The sequence below is a fragment of the Mustela erminea genome, chromosome 10 (assembly GCF_009829155.1).
Source record: "Mustela erminea isolate mMusErm1 chromosome 10, mMusErm1.Pri, whole genome shotgun sequence".
In the NCBI taxonomy this organism is placed as follows: domain Eukaryota; kingdom Metazoa; phylum Chordata; class Mammalia; order Carnivora; family Mustelidae; genus Mustela; species Mustela erminea.
The window spans coordinates 69320655-69339617 of NC_045623.1; the positions used below are offsets into that span (position 1 = coordinate 69320655).

Here is an 18963-nt window from a genome sequence, read left to right on the forward strand (position 1 = left end):
ACAACAACTCTTGGGAAGCTTTTCTAACAAGGCCATTTCTTTATTGCCAAAGTTCTCTCTTTTTCTACTTAGATGGGGGCTTTTTTGGGGGGGGTGTTTAAATGTAAAGGAGTGAGTAGTTTGTTCCCCAATCGTTTATTTCACTCATCTGAGACACCAGTTGTCTGTACTTATAACCTCCTCTTTTAGCTATGTAAGATTAATTAACTACTGGTTTCTACATTTTTTGCTCTTAAAAATACCCAGCACGGTTACATGATGCACCCAGTGGTCAAAATGAAACCAAGCAAAAAATGACAAGTGGTCTAATTAGAGTAAGCAGATCCTCCAGCAACATCTGTACCCAGCCCCTTGAAGTATAATGGGAGTACTAGCAACAAAACACACCAGAAACATCTGGATAAACATCTAGCAACAGACTGGCTAGTACATAGAGGAAGAGTTGAAACTGGGAAGAGTCCGGCAGTGTTTTGACAGAAGTATTGAAAAAAATAACTGGAGCTCTTTTCTTAGGTAACTGAACTTGCATTGTGAATCAGGTATGAACTACAACACCAGAAATTAACTCCTCCCATTTCTTACATGTACTTAGACATTTCGAATTTATGAAGAGTTGCTTTCTGGCAATTATTATGGTTTCTTGCTAAGAGAAGATACTGTAATGAGAAAGAATCTTAAATTATGCTCATTATGTATAAATACATATGTATTATAATCTTCATGAAATACTTTTTGCTGAATAACTGAGTTATGGAAAATTTATGGTAATTTAAGATGCATAGAGAGCTAGACTAAGATTTTTGGAGGTCCTAAACTAACTGAAAAGATTCTGATGTCCCATCATTGTATTATGTAAATAAAAACAAAGCCAAAAAATAGGCGTAAAGAAGTCCAAAAAAATTCCAATTTTTCCCCACGATGACTACTTTAGTGCTTTTGCTGAGATATTAAATTTAAATTCTTTAAGGAAAGCTTTTTTGTTTTTTTATTCTGGCTTTGCTTGTATTCTAAAGCATGTGCTTAGCCTGCTTATTGTATAAACCACAACTGGCAGCAAAGAGGTTCAAGGCTTAGTTTAGAGAGCATAAGTAACCACCATAAAGTACCTCCAATGAAAATCTAATATTAAGTATTAGTTCACTGAAGTATATTCAAAGGTGAGTATCTCTGCCTTTAATTATTTTACATTCTAACATGGTATATAACAAAGATCCACAGTTAAGCATCTAATATATTGAAAGTAGTGGTTTCTCTTTTAGCATAATAATGACATGTCTTTCAAACCAAAAAGAGGCTTTATATTAAATAATAACAGTTATCGAAATCTTTTTTTTCCTCAGCAGTTCATACTCACTTTAAAGTGCTTATAGAAATATAATTTATCAGGGGTGTCTGGGTGGCTCAGTGGGTTAAGCCTCTGCCTTCCGCTCATAATCTCAGGATCCTGCGATCCAGTCCTGCAAGGAACCCTGCATCGAGGCTCTCTGCTCAGCAGGGAGCCTGCTTCGCCCCCTCCAACCCCCTGCCTCTCTGCCTACTTGTTTTTCTCTTTCTCTCTCTGTCAAATAAATAAATAAAATCTTAAAAAAAAAAAGAAATGTAATTTATCAGATTATTCTGTGCTTTTTCTCATTGACTCATTTATGCCATTTTTCAATGGTTAACATATGGAAATGTGTATGTGGCATCTGTAATTTCTTTACCTAGTATCAAAGTCGTTCTTTTTGTTGTATTTATAGATCCAACAGAGGTGGAAAATAGACTGGTATCCTCAGGGACCTTTTTATCATTTCCTAATTGTGATTTAGGCATTTTATTTCTGAGTTTCAGTAGACTTTTTTTTTTATATGGGTAGTCCCACCATCTATGAAAGTCATTTTGTAGGGGTGCCTGGGTGGCTCAGTGGGTTAAAGCCTCTGCCTTAGGCTCAGGTCATGATCTCAGGGTCCTGGGATCAAGCCCACATCAGGCTCTTTGCTCAGCAGGGAGCCTGCTTCCTCCTCTCTATCTCTGCCTGCCTCTCTGCCTACTTGTGATCTCTGTCTGTCAAATAAATAAAATCTTAAAAAAAAAAAAGAAAGTCATTTTGTAAAGTAAGTAAATAAATGCCCAGTAAGCAACTCAAATGCCTAACCATAATAGCAACAATTAACATTTGTATACTGTTTCATGGTTATAACATACAATACACACATTTAATCTTCACAACAAATCTGAGTTACATATGGTAATTATCCCCATTTTTTAGGTGAAGGAATTGAGGCTTGCAGAGATTGTGACTTAAAGCCAGTAAGTTAGTGGATATAGGATTTGGACTCAGAGCTTGGGGCCCCAAGTCTTAAGCCTATCCCACTTGTTAAGAGTCTAGGATCAGACACCAAGACTCCTAAAGAAATTAAATAATTCAATTAAATATATTTTTGATTACCCAGGTGTGGATCTAATTCTGTAGTAGCATTAATCTTCTTGTGAATTATAGTAGAAGTGAGTAGTGTTAAAAAGCTTAATTAACTTAACCAAAGGAGTAAGTCTAATACCACTATAAGTTATGTTGATATCATGTGCCCTGGTAATATATGATGTGGGCACATCACTTCTGTGGTATTCTTCCCAAATCCATAAACAGTATAATTTGGACAAAATTCTGGACAAACCCAAATTGAGGGATGGTCTATAATGTTCCTGACCACTATTCTTCAAAAGTCGAGATCAAAAAACTGTCACAGATTGGAAGAGTCTAAGGAAACATGACAACTATATATAATGTGGTATTCCGGATTGGACCCTGAAACAGATGAAAGACATTGATGTAGAAGGGCAAATAGAGTCAGGGCACCTGGATGATGCAGTCCGTTAAGCATCTGACTCTTGGTTTTGGCTCAGGTCATTATCTCAGAGTCCTGGAATCGTGTTCCACATCAGGGTCTATGCTAAGCATGGAGTCCACTTGAGATTCTCTTCTTCCTCTGTCCCTCCCCAACCCTCTATCTCTCTAAAATAAATTTTAAAAATGCAAATAGAGTCTCTAGAGTTTGATTAATAGTATTATACCAATGTTAATTTCTTAGTTCTGATAGCTGTACCATGGTTATGTAAGATGGTAACATTAGAGGAAGATAGATCAATGGTAAACACATATAAATATAAAATTATGTCATGAAAATTCAGCAAAATAATTTTATCACATATATTTGAAAGAAAGATGAAATTAAAGTTCTTTTTCAGACAGTAACGGTAAGATCAAAGAACATGGAGATTCTAGAAAAAAGTCTTTATTTGAATTAGGCTGCTTTGTGAGTTAATGTGGATTAACTATGAGAATGAATTAAAATTATTTTCCTTTGCTCATGCTTATGTACAGAAAATCTCTATACATTTTTATTATCTCAGTTTGTGAAATAAAATTGTTTCTAAGAAAATTCTGGGGAAATAAAAAATAAACTATTTTTTAATTCAATATTTATTTTTCTTTCATTTCATTGTCCATAGTGGACAATCACTCTGGATGCTGGGTATCCAACCCATGAATAGGTAGGTCAAAAGGAAGACTCAGTCTCAGGAAATGTACAAACTTTGCAACATGGAGGGTGAATTGCAGGGAGACAACAGGGTAAGTGGAAAGAGCACTAGTTTTGACCTAGTCTTGAATACAGAATACAGAATATTAGTCTTGAATACAGAATACAGGTCTGTCACTTTGTCGCATGACTTTGAGAAAATTCTTAACTTCTCAGAGTAGTTTTTTATTCTGTAAAATCTTTGTAAGAATGAGATTGGGGCAACTGAATTACTACACTTAAACTGCTGGTACTGTGTTTCACCTTGTGATTCACACGTGTGCTATATTTTGGAAATTCTTCCTATGGGATGGCAATTAAAAAAATACATTCAATTCATGTGACTACGGATAATTCTATTCCTTACCTAGCTAATTCTGGTCTAAATACAGACTATTGCATGAGAGTTGTATGCCACGCTATCTTCATCTAAAAAACACAGGATGAACCTAGATCTTTGGAACAGGATAGTGCTCTTCTTTGTCTTCAGGGAATACAAAGATGGAGGCCTTGGTCTATATGGTCATTTCACTAGCATCTACTTTATAGCACAAAATAAGCAATTTTACTTTATAATTTCAGGGTTTAATGCACCTTGCAAGGCAAGTCAATGCTCTATTACAGTCCAGAAGATGATATTTTCCCAAGTCAAAGTTAAACGCATCCCACTGTAACTTTTCCTCCAGTGACAATTACAAACTGTCACACTTCATTATATAGTCTGATTATTCTCGTCTCAAGGCCGTTCAATTTCTGACTATAAATTGAAAATTTAGTAATTGGTGTTTCAATAAAATTTCTTCACTTATAGAAGTATTTTAAATTGACTATATTCAAAGCCGGACTCAAGTTTTTAGGTCTAAAAAATAAATGTTATGCTGCAGGAATAGAAAAGTTTTTATTTGTCATAACTAACAAAAAACGCTTCTCCTTTCCTTGGGATCTATAGTCTCACTTTTCTCAGCTTCTACGTTCACCCAAGTCGATCTCAGCGCCTGGTTACCTCTGTGTTATCGAAAGGTTGAGGATGCACGAGTCAGGGGGCCTGGGATTGAGTGTGCCGGTGTGTAAGCAGGTTTTGTAGTGAGGCTGAGCCTAAAAGAGTGTATATGAAGTTGTTCCTTGGTTAAGCTTTGTTAGAGAGAATGTACGTTTATGAAATTCTGTTTGTAAAACGGGTTTTGAGAGTATTGAATTGGTTTGTGGGGCTTTGTGTGTACTTATGTGACTAACCTCGTTAAGGCTTAGAAGCTGATCCCCGCCCCAGCCAGGAGGAGGCAGTACCCTGAGGCCTTTGCTTAATTCCAAACTGGAATAACCTGATGCGGGACAACTAGCTCCCGCAGTTGCTAGTTGGGGACTCTGCCAGCGGCGCGGGGACGCCCGCCCGGTAGTCGCGCGCCTAGCGCTTGACAGGAAGGCAGTCACGTGGCAGCCGCAAAGCGGCGCTTTGCGACCTCGATGACAGGCAAAATGTGCGACAGCCTTGGCGCCGGCCAACCAGGGGTGGAGGCGGCGGCCAGGGAGGAAGCGGAGGAGGCGGAGGCGGCCGTGGGGTTCACCCGCCTGCTCGTTCGCCTGGTTTCCCCGCCCCCGCCGGTCTCACCGCTGCCGAAGGGAGCCGGTTGCGCGCTGTCGTAACCTGCCCTCATCCTGGCCAGCAACAGGAAGACCGGACCCCCATCCAGACCAACCTCCCTGTCAGGGCGGCTGCGGCGCGGGCTCTGCGGGGCGCAGGCGGGCAGCCCGGGCGCCTGAAGGTTACCGAGTGCATGAGCGCCTAGCCTCCCGCGCTGCCCCGCCCGCCGGCCCGCCGGTCCGCCAGCCGGCTCGCCCGCCAGCCCCTCGGCGCCCGGCGGCGGCGGCGGCGGCGGCGACGGCCGCAGGAGGCGCCGTTTCCTTCCCAGGTGCGCGCTTCGCTCCCGGAGCCGCGGAACTCGGCGGCCGCCATGGCGTCCAACATGGACCGGGAGATGATCCTGGCGGATTTTCAGGTAAGGTATATGGCCCTCTTCCTCTTTCACCTCCAACCTCGTGGGTTCCCGGTGCCAGAAGGGTTGCCTCTTCTCAGGGTTTGTTAGAGCATTGCTGTGGTGTGTGGTTTGGGCTTTTATACGGTACGTGGCGCGCGAGTACGCGCGCGCGCGCCTGTGTGTGTGTGTGTGTGTGTGTGTGTGTGCTTTTTATATGGTACGTGACGTGTGTGTGTGTGTGTGTGTGTGTGTGTGTGTGTGTGGTGTTGAGCCATGAGGGAACGTGCAGTTCATGTGCTGGGTTGGGTGTATGTAGAATTTGTTATGTATGGATTTGCAGGGTGAGGGGGTGTTATAGTTCTTGGTTTAGTGTATGTGTGTGGACTGTGTAGTGTGTTCTGTATTTTGTGGAGAATGGGTAGAATTTGGGGATATTAAGTGGGGCTTTTAAGTATGGGTTTTTTGGGTCAGGAGTTTCGGGTTGTTCTTTGAGGAGAGTGTGCTGTATGGAGTGTGGGTGTGGAGAGTGTGGTGTTGTGGGTGTGGTGTATTGTATTAAGGGGTGAGTAAGGAGGAGGAGGCGGTGAAGGTAGTGGTGAGGGTATGGTCTTTTTCAAGGAGAGATAAACATTCGAGACTTTGCCTTATTGGAATCTTTGGAGGGTATGAAGATAATAAGGATGTGTATATACAAAAATATCCTCGGTGAATTCTTAACCTTAATAAATTTACACATTTGTGGATTCCCTTCTCCTACAGATTTGAATTGCTTGGTTTGTCTTCTAACTCCAGGAAAAATTTAAAGGATAAGCAAAGGTTATTCCTTCACTTAGCCCAACTGTAGTTACACTAATATATGAGTATCTTAAGGAGGCCCTTTGAAAATAGAGTTGTACCCCATCATGAAAGACTTGGTATTAGAACTAATGCCCTGTGCACTCCATCTTTGCCTTTTGAAGTTTGATGAAGAAAGTATTGTTGTGAGATATTTTTAACCATTCACGTTAGCATTAACTTAGAAGCTACTGTTATGTATAGGCAGAATTTTCTAATACTGTCATCACTACATGGTCTAACACTAGCATAGTAGGTGATAGTTTTTCTTACAGAGATTTTGATTGGCTTCTCATTTCCCTCTTTCTCTGATTTTCCTTATTTCATAACTTAATATTGTGATGGTCATTTCCAGTGTTTGCTCTTTATCTTACCCAGTAGGAGTATCTGATTTATTGGGAATATGGATAGATCTGTATTTGATTATACCATAACTTCCAAGCTCAGACAGAAAGAATTGTTCTGAAACTAAAAGTTGACCACAAGATTTTGGTATTTTGTACGGTTACGACTGGCCTGAGATTTTAAAACTTTATTTATTTATTTATTTATTTATTGCGTGAGTCTTTTATTCTCTTTTTGTTTTTTTCATTCACAAGTCTTTTATCTAAGTGGAATGTGGTTGTATGAAAAACTCTTTTTAGGAGTATTTTGTCCTGTTATAAAGCTGCTTTATAGAAATGGCTTTGGACAACAGTAATCATAGTTTACGTCACTAAGTTTTAAGGTAATTATAACTTTGTTTTGATTTCCCCTATTTTTTTTTTTTTTTACTTCCTTTAACAACTTGTAGCTGTTTGTTTTCTTTCTCTCTCTCTTTTTAAAATATTTTATTTATTTATTTGACAGAGAGACAGAGATCACAAGTAGACAGGCAGATTGGGGGGGCATGGAAAGCAGGCTCCCTGCTGAGCAGAGAGCTGAATGTGAGGCTCCCTCCCAGGACCCTGAGATCATGACCGAGCCTAAGGCAGAGGCTTAACCCACTGAGCCACCCAGGTGCACTAGCTGCTTGTTTTCTTATTTGTAACAATTAGTGTGCTTACTGTGAACTTTATATTCGCCAAGGACAGGAAATTTAGGATTCTTGTACTCAGAGACAAAGTAAGATTTTCCGACAAGTATTTGGGATTTTATCTTGATTATATTACTACATTCTGCTGTTTTTCTCTTCAAACTGATGGCACTGACCTGAGCAGTTGTTTACAGAATGGGAAAAAGCTATGGTATTCTGTGGGGCTCGATCCCAGGACTCTGGGATCATGACCTGAGCCGAAGGCAGAGGCTTCAACCCACTGAGCCACCCAAGCGCCGGAGAATGCCATAGCTTTTTCCCATTCTGTAAACTACTGTTCAGGTCATTGTTTGCCAGATGGTGAAAGTTTATTTCATATTGTCAAGTAGGTAAGAACATTATTGGTAGAATGAAATGTACACATAAATAAAATATTTATGAGTAGAAAGAATACACATAGAGAATAATAAGTACACACATATTAAGTCCATTAGCCTTTGTGTTTTTAGGAAACTTGTATACCTCTCACACATGATTCCAGATCGTTTTGCTCTTGTGGACTTACTTTTAAAATCAATTATTCTTTCTTTCTTTCTTTTTTTTTTTTTTTAAAAGATTGTATATATTTATTTGACAGAGACATAGAGAGAGCGGGAATACAAGCAGGGGGAGTGGGAGAGAGAGAAGCAGGCTTCCCGCTGAGCAGGGATCCTGATGTGGGGCTTGATCCTGGGATCCAGGATCATGACCTGGGCTGAAAGCAGACGCTTAACGACTGAGCCACCCAGGCGCCCGAAAAGTTAATTATTCTGTCTGTTTTTTAATACTATGTAAGCTTCTTCTAGGATTAGCTTTTAAAAATTAGCATTTAGGGGCACCTGGGTGGCTTAATGGGTTAAACCTCTGCCTTCAGCTCAGGACATGATCTCAGGGTCCTGGGATGGAGCCCCGCATTGGGCTCTCTGCTCCTCAGGGGGCCTGCTTCCCCCTCCCCCTCTTCCTGCTTCTCTGCCTACTTGTGATCTCTCTCTCTCTCTCTCTGTGTCAAATAAATAAATAAAATCTAAAAAAAAATAGCATTTATCCAGTTATCAGTAACTAGGTTATTTTAAACATTACAGTTAAAGTCTTGTAATGTAGGTACTTGATTGATGGGTTTTGCCTGTATCTGTGCAAATCAGTTTCTCCCCAAAATTGAACACACGAGTGTGAAATTAATAGTGATTTTGAGACCTCAGTACTGCCTTTGTAGAAAGGAACATGATTTTTCAAAAAAAAGGTTTTTGTTTAAATTCCAGTTAGTTAATATACAGTGTCATATTAGTTTCAGGTGTACAATAGAGTGATTCAGCACTAACCTGCAATGCCCAGGACTCATCACAAGTGCACTCCTTAATCCCCATTACTCATTTAACCCATCTCCCTCATCTACCTCCCCTCTGGCAATCATCAGTCCCTTCTCTATAGTTCAGTGTCCACTTCTTGATTTGCCCACCTCTCCTTTTTTGAGAAAGGGAAACAATTTTTGAATATCACATTTTAAATAAGTTGTAGATTTAGCTGATTGCTAGGTAATAAATTCTTAGAAATACAGTACCTAAATATGGAAAAACTATCTTTTTTTAAAGATTTATTTATTTGAGAGAGATCATGGGCACGTGCTCTTGCATGCTTATGTGGCGAGAGGGGAGGGTCAAAGGGTGAGGGAGAGGAGAGAAGCTGACTGCCCACTGAGCACAGAGTGGACTGGAGCTGGGGCTCGATCTCACTACCCTGGTATCATGACCTGAGCTGAAATTGAGTCCCATGCTCAATCCACTGAGCCACCAAGGTGCCCTGGAGAAACTTTTGAGAAAGATAATTGTATATTAACTATTTCAACTCAATGGAAAAAGGACTTCTGTTGAAACCAGTCAGTGGAGTAGTTAACAACCCTAATTTAAAAAATGAATTACCTGGTTTCTTAAAATTGGACAAGTAGTGCATGGAAGATTATACCTCAGACTTAATGAGATAGGTTTGGGATTTTGTAGATCAGTCAACTTATTACAAAGCAAATGTATTACAAATTGTCCTCTAAAAGATTCCCATCCCCCCCAAATAAGAACAGCTTTTAATTAAAAATTTTTTAAAAAAAATTTTATTATTTGACAGGGGGAGAGAGAGTGAGAGAGCGTGAGCACAAGCGTGGGGAGGGGCAGAGGGATAGGGAGAAACAAACTCCCGTGTTGATCCAGCACAAACTGGATCCCAGGATTCCAGGATCATGACTTGAGAGGAAGGGCTTAAACTGACTGAGCCACCCACGCACCCCTCAATTAAAATTTTTTAAAAATTGTGGTGAAATACATATAACATAAAATTTGCCATCTTAACTTTATATGCCATTTTTAAGTTTCCACATAAAGTACATTCACATTGTTGTGCAGCCATCACCACTATCTCCAGAACTTTTTTTACCTTGCAGAACTGTAACTTTAACCATTAAAGAATAGCTTCCCATTTTGTCCTGTTCCCTAGCCCCTGGCAACTACCATTCTATTTTCTGTCTATAAATGTGAATATTCTAGGTATTTTATATAAGGGCAATCACACAGTATTTATCCTTTTGTGACTGGCTAATTTTACTTAGCATGATTTCTCCAAGGTTCATCCTTGTTGTAGTATGTGTCAGAATACCCCTCCTTTTTAAAAGAATGAGCACTATCTAAGGTCATACCACCCTGAAAGCGCCCCATCTTGTCTAAAGGACTGAATACTATTACGCTGTTGATACAGTGTGTGTGTACAGTAGTCCCCCATTATCTGTGGTTTTGCTTTTCATGGTTTCAGTTACCCTTGGACAACTGTGGTCCAAAGGTAGATGATCTTCCTGATATATAATGAGAAGGTCAGTAGTAGCCTAATGCTGTGTCATAATGTTTAGGTCATTCTCCTCACTTTATCTCAACATGTAGGCATTTTATCATCTCACATCATCAAAGAAGGGTGAGTACGGTACATACAATAGGAGATTTTGAGAGAGAGAGACCATGTTCATATAATTTCTATTATAATATACAGTATTGTTAAAATTCTGTTTTGTTATAGTTATTAATCTCCTACTGTGCTGGATTTATAAGTTAAACTTTATCATAGGTATGTATAGGAAAAAACATAACATACGTAGGGTTCAGTACTATCCTTGGTTTCATGCATCTATTGGGGGCCTTGGGACATAACTTGTAGATAATGGGGGACTGCTGAACCACATTTTGTTTATCCATTCATCTGTCAATAGACACTTTCATGTTTTGAAATGTTTTCATGTTTTGAATCATTAATGCTGTTATGAATGTGGGTATACAGTTAATTGTGTGAATCCCTGCTTTTAATTCTTTTAGGTATATATCTGTATGAATTACTGAATCACATGGTATTTCTATTTTTAATTTTTTTGAGGAACTGCCAGCCGTAGTGGCTTACCACCAAAAGTTTGGAGACAATGACAGCATCATGTTTAATGAATTATTTGTAAATTCACCTCTGGGCAATGAGTTTAGAATTGTAGTAGTCTAAGAAAAATCAGGGTTTTTTTTTTTGTTTGCTTTGTTTTTTTCAGATTTTACATATTTGTCAGAGCACAACCAGAGGGAATAGTAGGCACAGTTGGAGAAGCAGGCTCCCTGCTGAGCAAGGAGCCTGTTGCGGCTCCATTTCAGGACCCTGGGATATGAACTGAGTCGAAGGCAGGCACTTCACTGACTGAGCCACCCAGGTGTCCCCAGAATCAGTTTTAAATGTAAATAGTGTTAGCACAGTATATTATTGGTAAAGGAATGAATAGAGTAGTACACCTACAGTTCTGGCCAGCCAGAGCCAGGAGGGGGTGTAAAGGAATTTCCTGGGTTTAAAAAAGAGGCCGGCATCGATGAATCAGGACTGTTTTTTTTTTTTTTTTTCTCCTCTTTTCTTCCTTAATGTCTTTTTATAACAGAGATGCATTCAGGTGAAAGTTCCAAATCTTGTTCTTTATATGTAATTATAGAATTCTTTGCCTTTTTTTTTTTTTTTAAGGTTGAAGCGTAGAGCAAAAATCATTTGATCAAACTTTTGAGATATATTTGGTTTGCTTATAGATGTGAAAATAACTATCCAAATGGAATTACAGTTGCTATCGAATAATTTCAGTAATACTTATTATTTTGGACCCATATGAGCAAAAAAACGAGTATTCTGCTTTCCCCCTTAACCTTTTAATTACTGTAATGCTAATTTCTTTTTCCTCTAACGTACATTTTTTTGGAATACAAAAAGGGTGCTATAGCTGTTTAGGTTAGTCTCACATATTTTTCTTATTTATATTTCTCTGTTAGTGTATAATGTAGAGATACAGATCATAGCTTTACTCAAGTCAAGGAAAAAAAGGAACAACTTTTACTAGTAGTAATATATATTTTTTAAGCAACAAAACCTTATCTGCCTTGCTGAAAAAATATTTTTTCTGAACCTAGTTCTAGTGGTTATAGATTGAGTCTATTTCTTCTCTAATTTGACTTTGATTTTGGTGTTACTTTCAGTTATGTTTCCTGGATGACACTGTTGTGCCTTGTTTTCCTCTCCTGGTTTTTCAAGCTAGTAATACCTTTGCTGCTTAAATTGCCTTATGTGTTTTCATATATTGGACTATCTTTTAAGTTTTCTTTTGCCTATCTATCAACTTCTCTTGGAAGCATGGACTCTTCCATGACACTCCAGTAAGTCACTTGAAATTAGTTTCTGCCCCTTCATAACATTTCTTCCTTCTAAATGAAGCTGTGAATCTTCTTTCTTTTTTAGTTTGACAAACTGTGCAAGTAGAAATGGTATTGATCCGCATGGATAGGTATCTTTTGTGATGTTGTGGTTTGGGGACCAAACTAAGTATCCATGGAACATCATATTTATATCCGGGGAGGTTACCTTGGCAAGATATTGAGTACTATGGCTGAAAATAGTCTTGTTACTGTCCTTTCTTTCCTTTCTCTGCTATCTTCTTTATTCATTAGAGGGACGGGTATTTTTTGTTTGTGTTTGGATTGTTGGTAATTGAAATAATGAAATTTGGCATGTAGAATAAAGTTTAGTAGTTATTTAGTGGTTAAGAGCATGGACTTTGAGGTCAGATTGCTTGGATTTAAGTCATAGTATGCCACTTGTACATCTTATGATTTTTGACTACTCATTTCACACCCCTGCCTCAGTTTCCCTTGAAAAATGACTTAATGTATGTAAAGTTATTAGAACAGGTGTCTGGCATAGAAAGAGTTCAATAAGTTTTAGTTATTTTCATTTTTGATAATTTTAAGGTATATACTTGTTCTCTGTATTTTTTCCTTTTGTGGAAATTGAGGCCAAAAAAAGGAAGTGACTTGTCCAAGTTCATGGGTTGGTTTGAAATAAAGATTTTATCCAGGTACACGTAAGAGTGTTTATTTTCTAGCTTAATGTGTTAAATGGCTTGGATTTCTAGAGGAAAAAAAGACTCACCATTCAGAAATTTCTCCAAATGATAAAATTTACATACAGTATGAAAATTTACATACAAAAAACAATACCTGGCATAAGCTAGACATGCCAGAAGGGAGGGAGGGAGGGCCTGGCACATTGATTGTTCCTAGACTAGCATTCATTCCAGTCTAGTGCCATGCTTCTAAGTTTACAGGTGGTCAGAAGCCACGGAATGAAGAGTCTTTAGATTTATTGAGCATGGTTGGATTGATGCCTCTTGTTTGCCAGACTAGGTTTATGGACTCTGTAGATGAGGAGTCAGGAAAATATAGCCTATAAGCTGGCTACCTGTTTTTATCCATAAAGATTTATTGGAATACAATGATAGGTATTCATTTACCTGTTGTCTGTGACTGCTTTCTTGTTGTAGTGACAGAAATGAGTAATTGAGACAGAAACTTCATGGTGCACAGGCTTAAAATATTTACTGTGTGGGCCTTTAATATAAAGTTATTTCAAGACCCCTCCCCCCCACAATAAGTAACTTCTCTTTCCAGGTTTTAGTAATTGCAAAGTGCTAAAACATTGAATGCTTCATGAGTAACATTATATGGTTATATACCTCTGTAGGAAGTAGTTGTTAGAACATTGCACTTAGGCAGACTAGAGCTCTAGTTTTTTGCTTTGGGTTTTTTTTTTTTTTTTTGGTTCTGGTTCTCTGAGCAAGTCATTTGTCCTTTCTGGCTCTGAGTTACTCAGTCTATGAAATAGAGATTTGTCTAAAGTTATATGTACCTGAAAACAGGACTGGACTAGATTAGGTATTCATATAGAGTCTGGATAATCACTTGGCACCAGGGAGGTTTGAGGACATTCAGTTATAATTTAGGTAATTTGTCTGGATTAGGGATCGGCAAACCACATCTTGAGGGCCAAACTACTACCTGTTTTCATCAGTAAAGTCTTACTGGAAGACAGTCATGCATATTTGTTACATATTGTCTCTTGCCACTTTTGACCTCAGTAGCAAAAGTTGAGTAGTTAGTTGATTGCACGGCCTTTTACCTTGCCCTCTTAAAGTAAAGCTTGTGATCCTTGATCTAGATAAGTGGTGTTCAACCGTGGGTGATTTCTGTTCCCAGGGGACATTAAGCAATGTCTAGAGACATTTTTGGCTTTTGCAGCTGGGAGATGCTGCTGGTAGTTAGTGAGTAGATGCCAGGAATGCTGCTAAACATTCTGCACAAGACATACCTTCAAAATGAAGAATTATCCACTTTAAAATGTCCAAGTGCTGAAAACCCCTGATCTAAATTACTAGTTCTCAAACTTGAATTTGTATAAGAATAATGTGAAAGGCTTGCTAAACTGTAGGTTGCTGGGCCCCACCCCAGGTTTCTGATAGGGTAGATTCTAGGTGGGGCCTGAAAATTTTCATTTCTGTCAGATTCCCAGGTTAGGCTGCTCCTGATCCAAAATCTACATTTGGGAATGACTGATCTAGATGACTTTAGACGTTACATCCATTCCTGTGTTTTTTTTGATTTTGTGGGGGTTTTAAAATTTATTTATTTATTTATAGAAAATCTTTTTTTTTTTTTTAATTTTGTTTATTTATTTGACAGATAGAGATCACAAGTAGGCAGAGAGGCAGGCAGAGAGAGAGAGGAAGAAGCAGGCTCCCTGCTAAGCAGAGAGCCCGATGCGGGGCTCGATCCCAGGACCCTGGGATCATGACGTGAGCTGAAGGCAGAGGCTTTAAGCCACTGAGCCACACAGGCGCCCCTGATTTTGTGGTCTTAAGTACTGGTCCATTTTTATGATTTAGGAAAATTGAGTATTTTATTATATGTCTTATGCCTGGTGTGGGGCTTAAACTCATGACCCTGAGATGGTAGGGCTTAAACTCTGGACCAGCTGAGCCAGCCAGGTTCCCCCGGGCTCTGTGCCTTTATACCCTTATTTTTTGCAGCCCTCTAGAAAAACTTCTAATTATCTCTCAAAATCTATCAGCTGCCTTTTGCCGATAACATTAGTACCATGTGCCCAGTTTTAGGGTTAATAATTTTGTCTTATGTATCGTTGGTATATTACTCTTCCTTGAGTCTTTTTAAAGAATTTAAAAATATTTATTTATTTATTTTACAGAGATTGCACATGAGCCCGAAGGGCAGAGGGTGAGGGAGAGGGAGAGAGAATCTCAAGCAGACTCTGTGCTGAACACAGAGCCTGATGCAGGGCTGAATCCCAGGACCATGAGCTAATGACCCGAACCAAAATATAGAGTCAGACACTTAACTGACTATACCACCCCCGTGCCCCTCTGCTTTTGAGTCATATGCCAGATTGTCAGTAATCACTTTACATATTTCTTCTCCCTAATGTCAGTTCTTTAAGTGAACAACTGCCTGGGTCTTAACCATCTTTTTCTGCAATATCTTTAAGAGGTTCTCAGTGAATATTTTTTGAAGGAATATTATGAATATTAGCTGTTAGGGTACAAATAGAGTAGAATTGTAAGTTTGCATGTATAGTTGACCCTTGAACAATGCAGGAGTTAGGGGCACCAATCTGCTACATATTTGAAAATGCAATATATAATTTTGATTCCCCCCAAATTTAATCAGTAATGGCTTATTGTTGACTGGAAGCCTTACTAATAACATAAGCTGTCAATTAACATGCATTTTATATGTTATATGTTTTTATATGTTGTATTTTTACAACAAAGCAAACTAGAGAAAATGTTATTAAGAAAATCATAAAGAAGAGAAAATACACAAATAGCACTGTATTGAAAAAAATATCCAGGTGTAAGTGGACCCATGCAGTTTAAATGTGTAGTTGTCAAGGGTCAGCTGTTCAAGCATCTGTCATTTGTTGACATATGATTTTGAATAATAAAATCTGTCATTGAGAATAAAAATTGCGCTATTTTGTTGAACTGAGGATTATAACTTTAAAGTGACCAATTTATAGAGAAATACAAAACACCTCTGTTCTCGTTTAGCTTTTATAGAGGGCTCAGTAAGGTAATGTGGCAAAATACAGGGCTTGAGTTCAATAACTTTGGGAAATTCGAATTGCTCTGTGTCAGTCACTATTCTTGATTTTGGTTTCACTTTCAACTTTTTTAAGGCAGAAACTTAAATTTCAAATCAGATTTGTTTACCATGTTAAATCATTAGCCATTGGCTTTAAGATGAATTTGAGATAGTTTTAAGAAGCAGTTTGTCAGGGGTGCCTGGGTGGCTCAATTAAGTGTCTGCCTTTGGCTCAGGTCATGATTCCAGGGCCCTGGAATCAAGCGCCACGTCGGGCTCTCTGCTTGGTGGGGGCTCTGCTTCTCCCTCTTTCTCTGCACCTTCCCCCACTTGTGCTTGCTCTTTCTCTCTGTCTCTCTCAAATGAATAAATAAAATCTTAAAAAAAAAAAGCAGTTTGGCAGCATTTACAGAGTAATTGTACCTGTCTTTATACTTATTTGTGGTTATAGAGAAATAATTGTGGTAGAAATGATGAGATGTCAAGTTGTGGTAAGAAAAGCAGAAATGTTTGCAGGTTATGTGTGTACGTTAATGGTTTTAGAGTTAGGTTTCAGGCACCTGTTTTTTTCCTCTTCCTTTTTACCTTGGTTCCCTGGACTCTTTAATGATTGAGCTATAACAGTATAATGTTAGTGAGAGGAAAGCTTTGTCACATGTGCCCTCTTGGCTACCCACTTTCTTTCTCCCAAGGGAAAAGTAGTGGTTGAATTTGTTTTTTTAAATACAATTTTAGCTGTGTAGTAAAATGAGGTAGAGACAAAATTGAGCATTTTAATTTTAGGTTTAATGGGGGAGGAATAATAAAATTAGCACTTAGCTTTTGATTGCTTTGTATATGCCAGGTACTATGCTAGGCTCTTAACAGCTGAATTTTACAGTGACCCTATTGGGATCCATTGATACAGTTCTCCATGGTTTCTGTATGTCTTGTGATCAGAGGCATTGCTTTTATTTCTGCTCTCTTTTCAAGGACATTTGTATAGTGAGCTGCCTTGGAAGATAGAGGTAGTATCTCCCTTTGGAGCCAAGGGTAGGCATGCATACCCTTTGAATTTTGAGAGATTTGGGTTTCCTAGGTTCTGGGTTCCTCTTCTAATGCAGTCCATTGCATGTGTAGGTATCACTTGGCCTACTTTGTGTTTCACTATGGGAAGTGAACTGGGGAACTACATAAGAAAATGCTGATATTCTGACTATGAATATTGTTGAGTCATATTGTCTCTAGCCCAGCAGTCTAGGTCTTCTGCCAGCGTCTATGAAACTGGCAGGCTAACTTGTTAGCTTACAAGTTGGGTAAAAAATACCAGATCTTGCACTGCTTTAATGGTTTTGGCAGCCAGGATAGTGTGTTGGTAGACATGTGGATTTTTGGAAGAGGAAGGGTGAGGGCCTTATGGTCTGGTTAACAGAATTTGAGGGAAGTCTATGGGAACTCATAATGAATACGTTGACCAGACTGTCAAGTGGTTCTCTATTTTATCGCCTGTTAATGAGGAAGGATTAGGGAGATGGTTGTAGACTGAATACCAGAATTAGGTTCAAAGACAGCCTGAACATTCCTCTGGCTGTTGCTAACTCTTAACAACCCTCAGATATCCTCTCTGGTAGATGGAATTTTTTTCATCATTCTGTCAGTCAGATGCAGAGTCAGACTCACCCCAATGTAAAACTAATACTAAGATTTGTTCTGGCTGCGCAGAAGGTTCTGCTTTTTTAATTTTAATTTTAATTTTTTAATTTTTTAATTTTTTAAAAGATTTATTTATTTGACAGACAGAGGCCACAAGTAGGCAGACAGGCAGGCAGAGACAGAGAGAGGGAAACAGTCTCCCTGCTGAGCAGAGAGCCCGATGCGGGGCTCCATCCCAGGACCCTGGGATCATGACCTGAGCCGAAGGCAGACGCTTTAACCCACTGAGCCACCCAGACGCCCGGTTCTGCTTTTTTTAGACAACATTTACAGACCTGTGTACACCTACACTTGAGTGTGAAAGGAGGCAAATTTGCAACCTGTGTGGGCACAAAGCGAAGTTGTTAGAACTTTCAATGGTTTGTTTGAGAAGTGAGAGGATGGGGGTTCATAATGTCTAATGGCTCAGTCCTTCCTTTGGGGGAATCTTTATTCCCTACTCACTGTCTAAAGCAAAATCACCGACTCAGTGGGGTCCTCAGTTCATAGAGGTTTTCCTAAACCTGGGCCTGGTTCACCATTGGTTCAGCCAAGCCAAAACTGATTGTGTCTGCTTGTCTTCTGGGGCTATTTAGCCTCTGTGCTAGCTGTGCAGAATGTTAGTGGATTTGATTATTTTGTTCAGTGGATAGAACTCAAAGGCTGTTCTTCTATCTCTGGCTAATACTCTCCTTCATGAAACTTGTATTTCTACTGCCCCTTGGCCTGTTGCCAGTGCCCTAGCTTTTTGGTCTGCCACTTGGAAGCTGTAGACTGGCAGATTAAAGACAACTCTCTTTGAAGCTGTGAACTATGGAAACAAATTATAGCTGCTGATCAGACTGTCTGGATCACTCATGTAGATGCCCACAATAAGGACCTGTTTTCTAATGAAGTCTACTAAAATCAAGCTTCTGATGGAGTCTACACTGCCCAGAGCCATCATTGTTGTCTGGGTCCATCCATCATATTAGATGTGATAACACATCAGCTATCATAAACTGGTGTAGACTTAAGGACTCTTTATTTCTGATGCAGATGGTAGCATTGCTGTACTTGTGATTTCTGCCAGAAATTGACCTGCTTGTCACATAATGAGAGAAGCCACATTTCATGGGATGTAGCCCCTGCTTGCTTTTAACAAATTTTAATACATTGGATCTTTGATCTCGCATTCATAAGTATCAGTGCTGCCTCACTACTGTTGATACTTTTTCTGGTTATGGTGTTGCTCTTCTAGTCTTATTAGCTGACTGGCCACACCATTTTGGCCTGTGAAACTTACCTTTCTTATGTTTTTTGGCTTTCTGGACCATTTGCATTCTGACAGTGGTGCACTTTTTCTCTCAGAAGCCACTCAACAGTGACCTTGCTAATCAAGATACTTCAGGGACCTTCCA

General features: G+C 39.1%; 1 protein-coding gene across 1 annotated transcript in view; it reads left to right on the forward strand.

Moving 5' to 3' along the window:
- Nucleotides 1–5365: 5365 nt before the first annotated feature.
- Nucleotides 5366–18963, forward strand: part of FAF1 (Fas associated factor 1) — a 471948-nt gene continuing 458350 nt past the window's right edge. Inside the window, exon 1 of the mRNA XM_032302621.1 lies at nucleotides 5366–5551. Coding sequence (XP_032158512.1) covers nucleotides 5507–5551 — 45 coding nt within the window. The 5' untranslated portion in view covers nucleotides 5366–5506. The remainder of the gene's footprint in view (nucleotides 5552–18963) is intronic.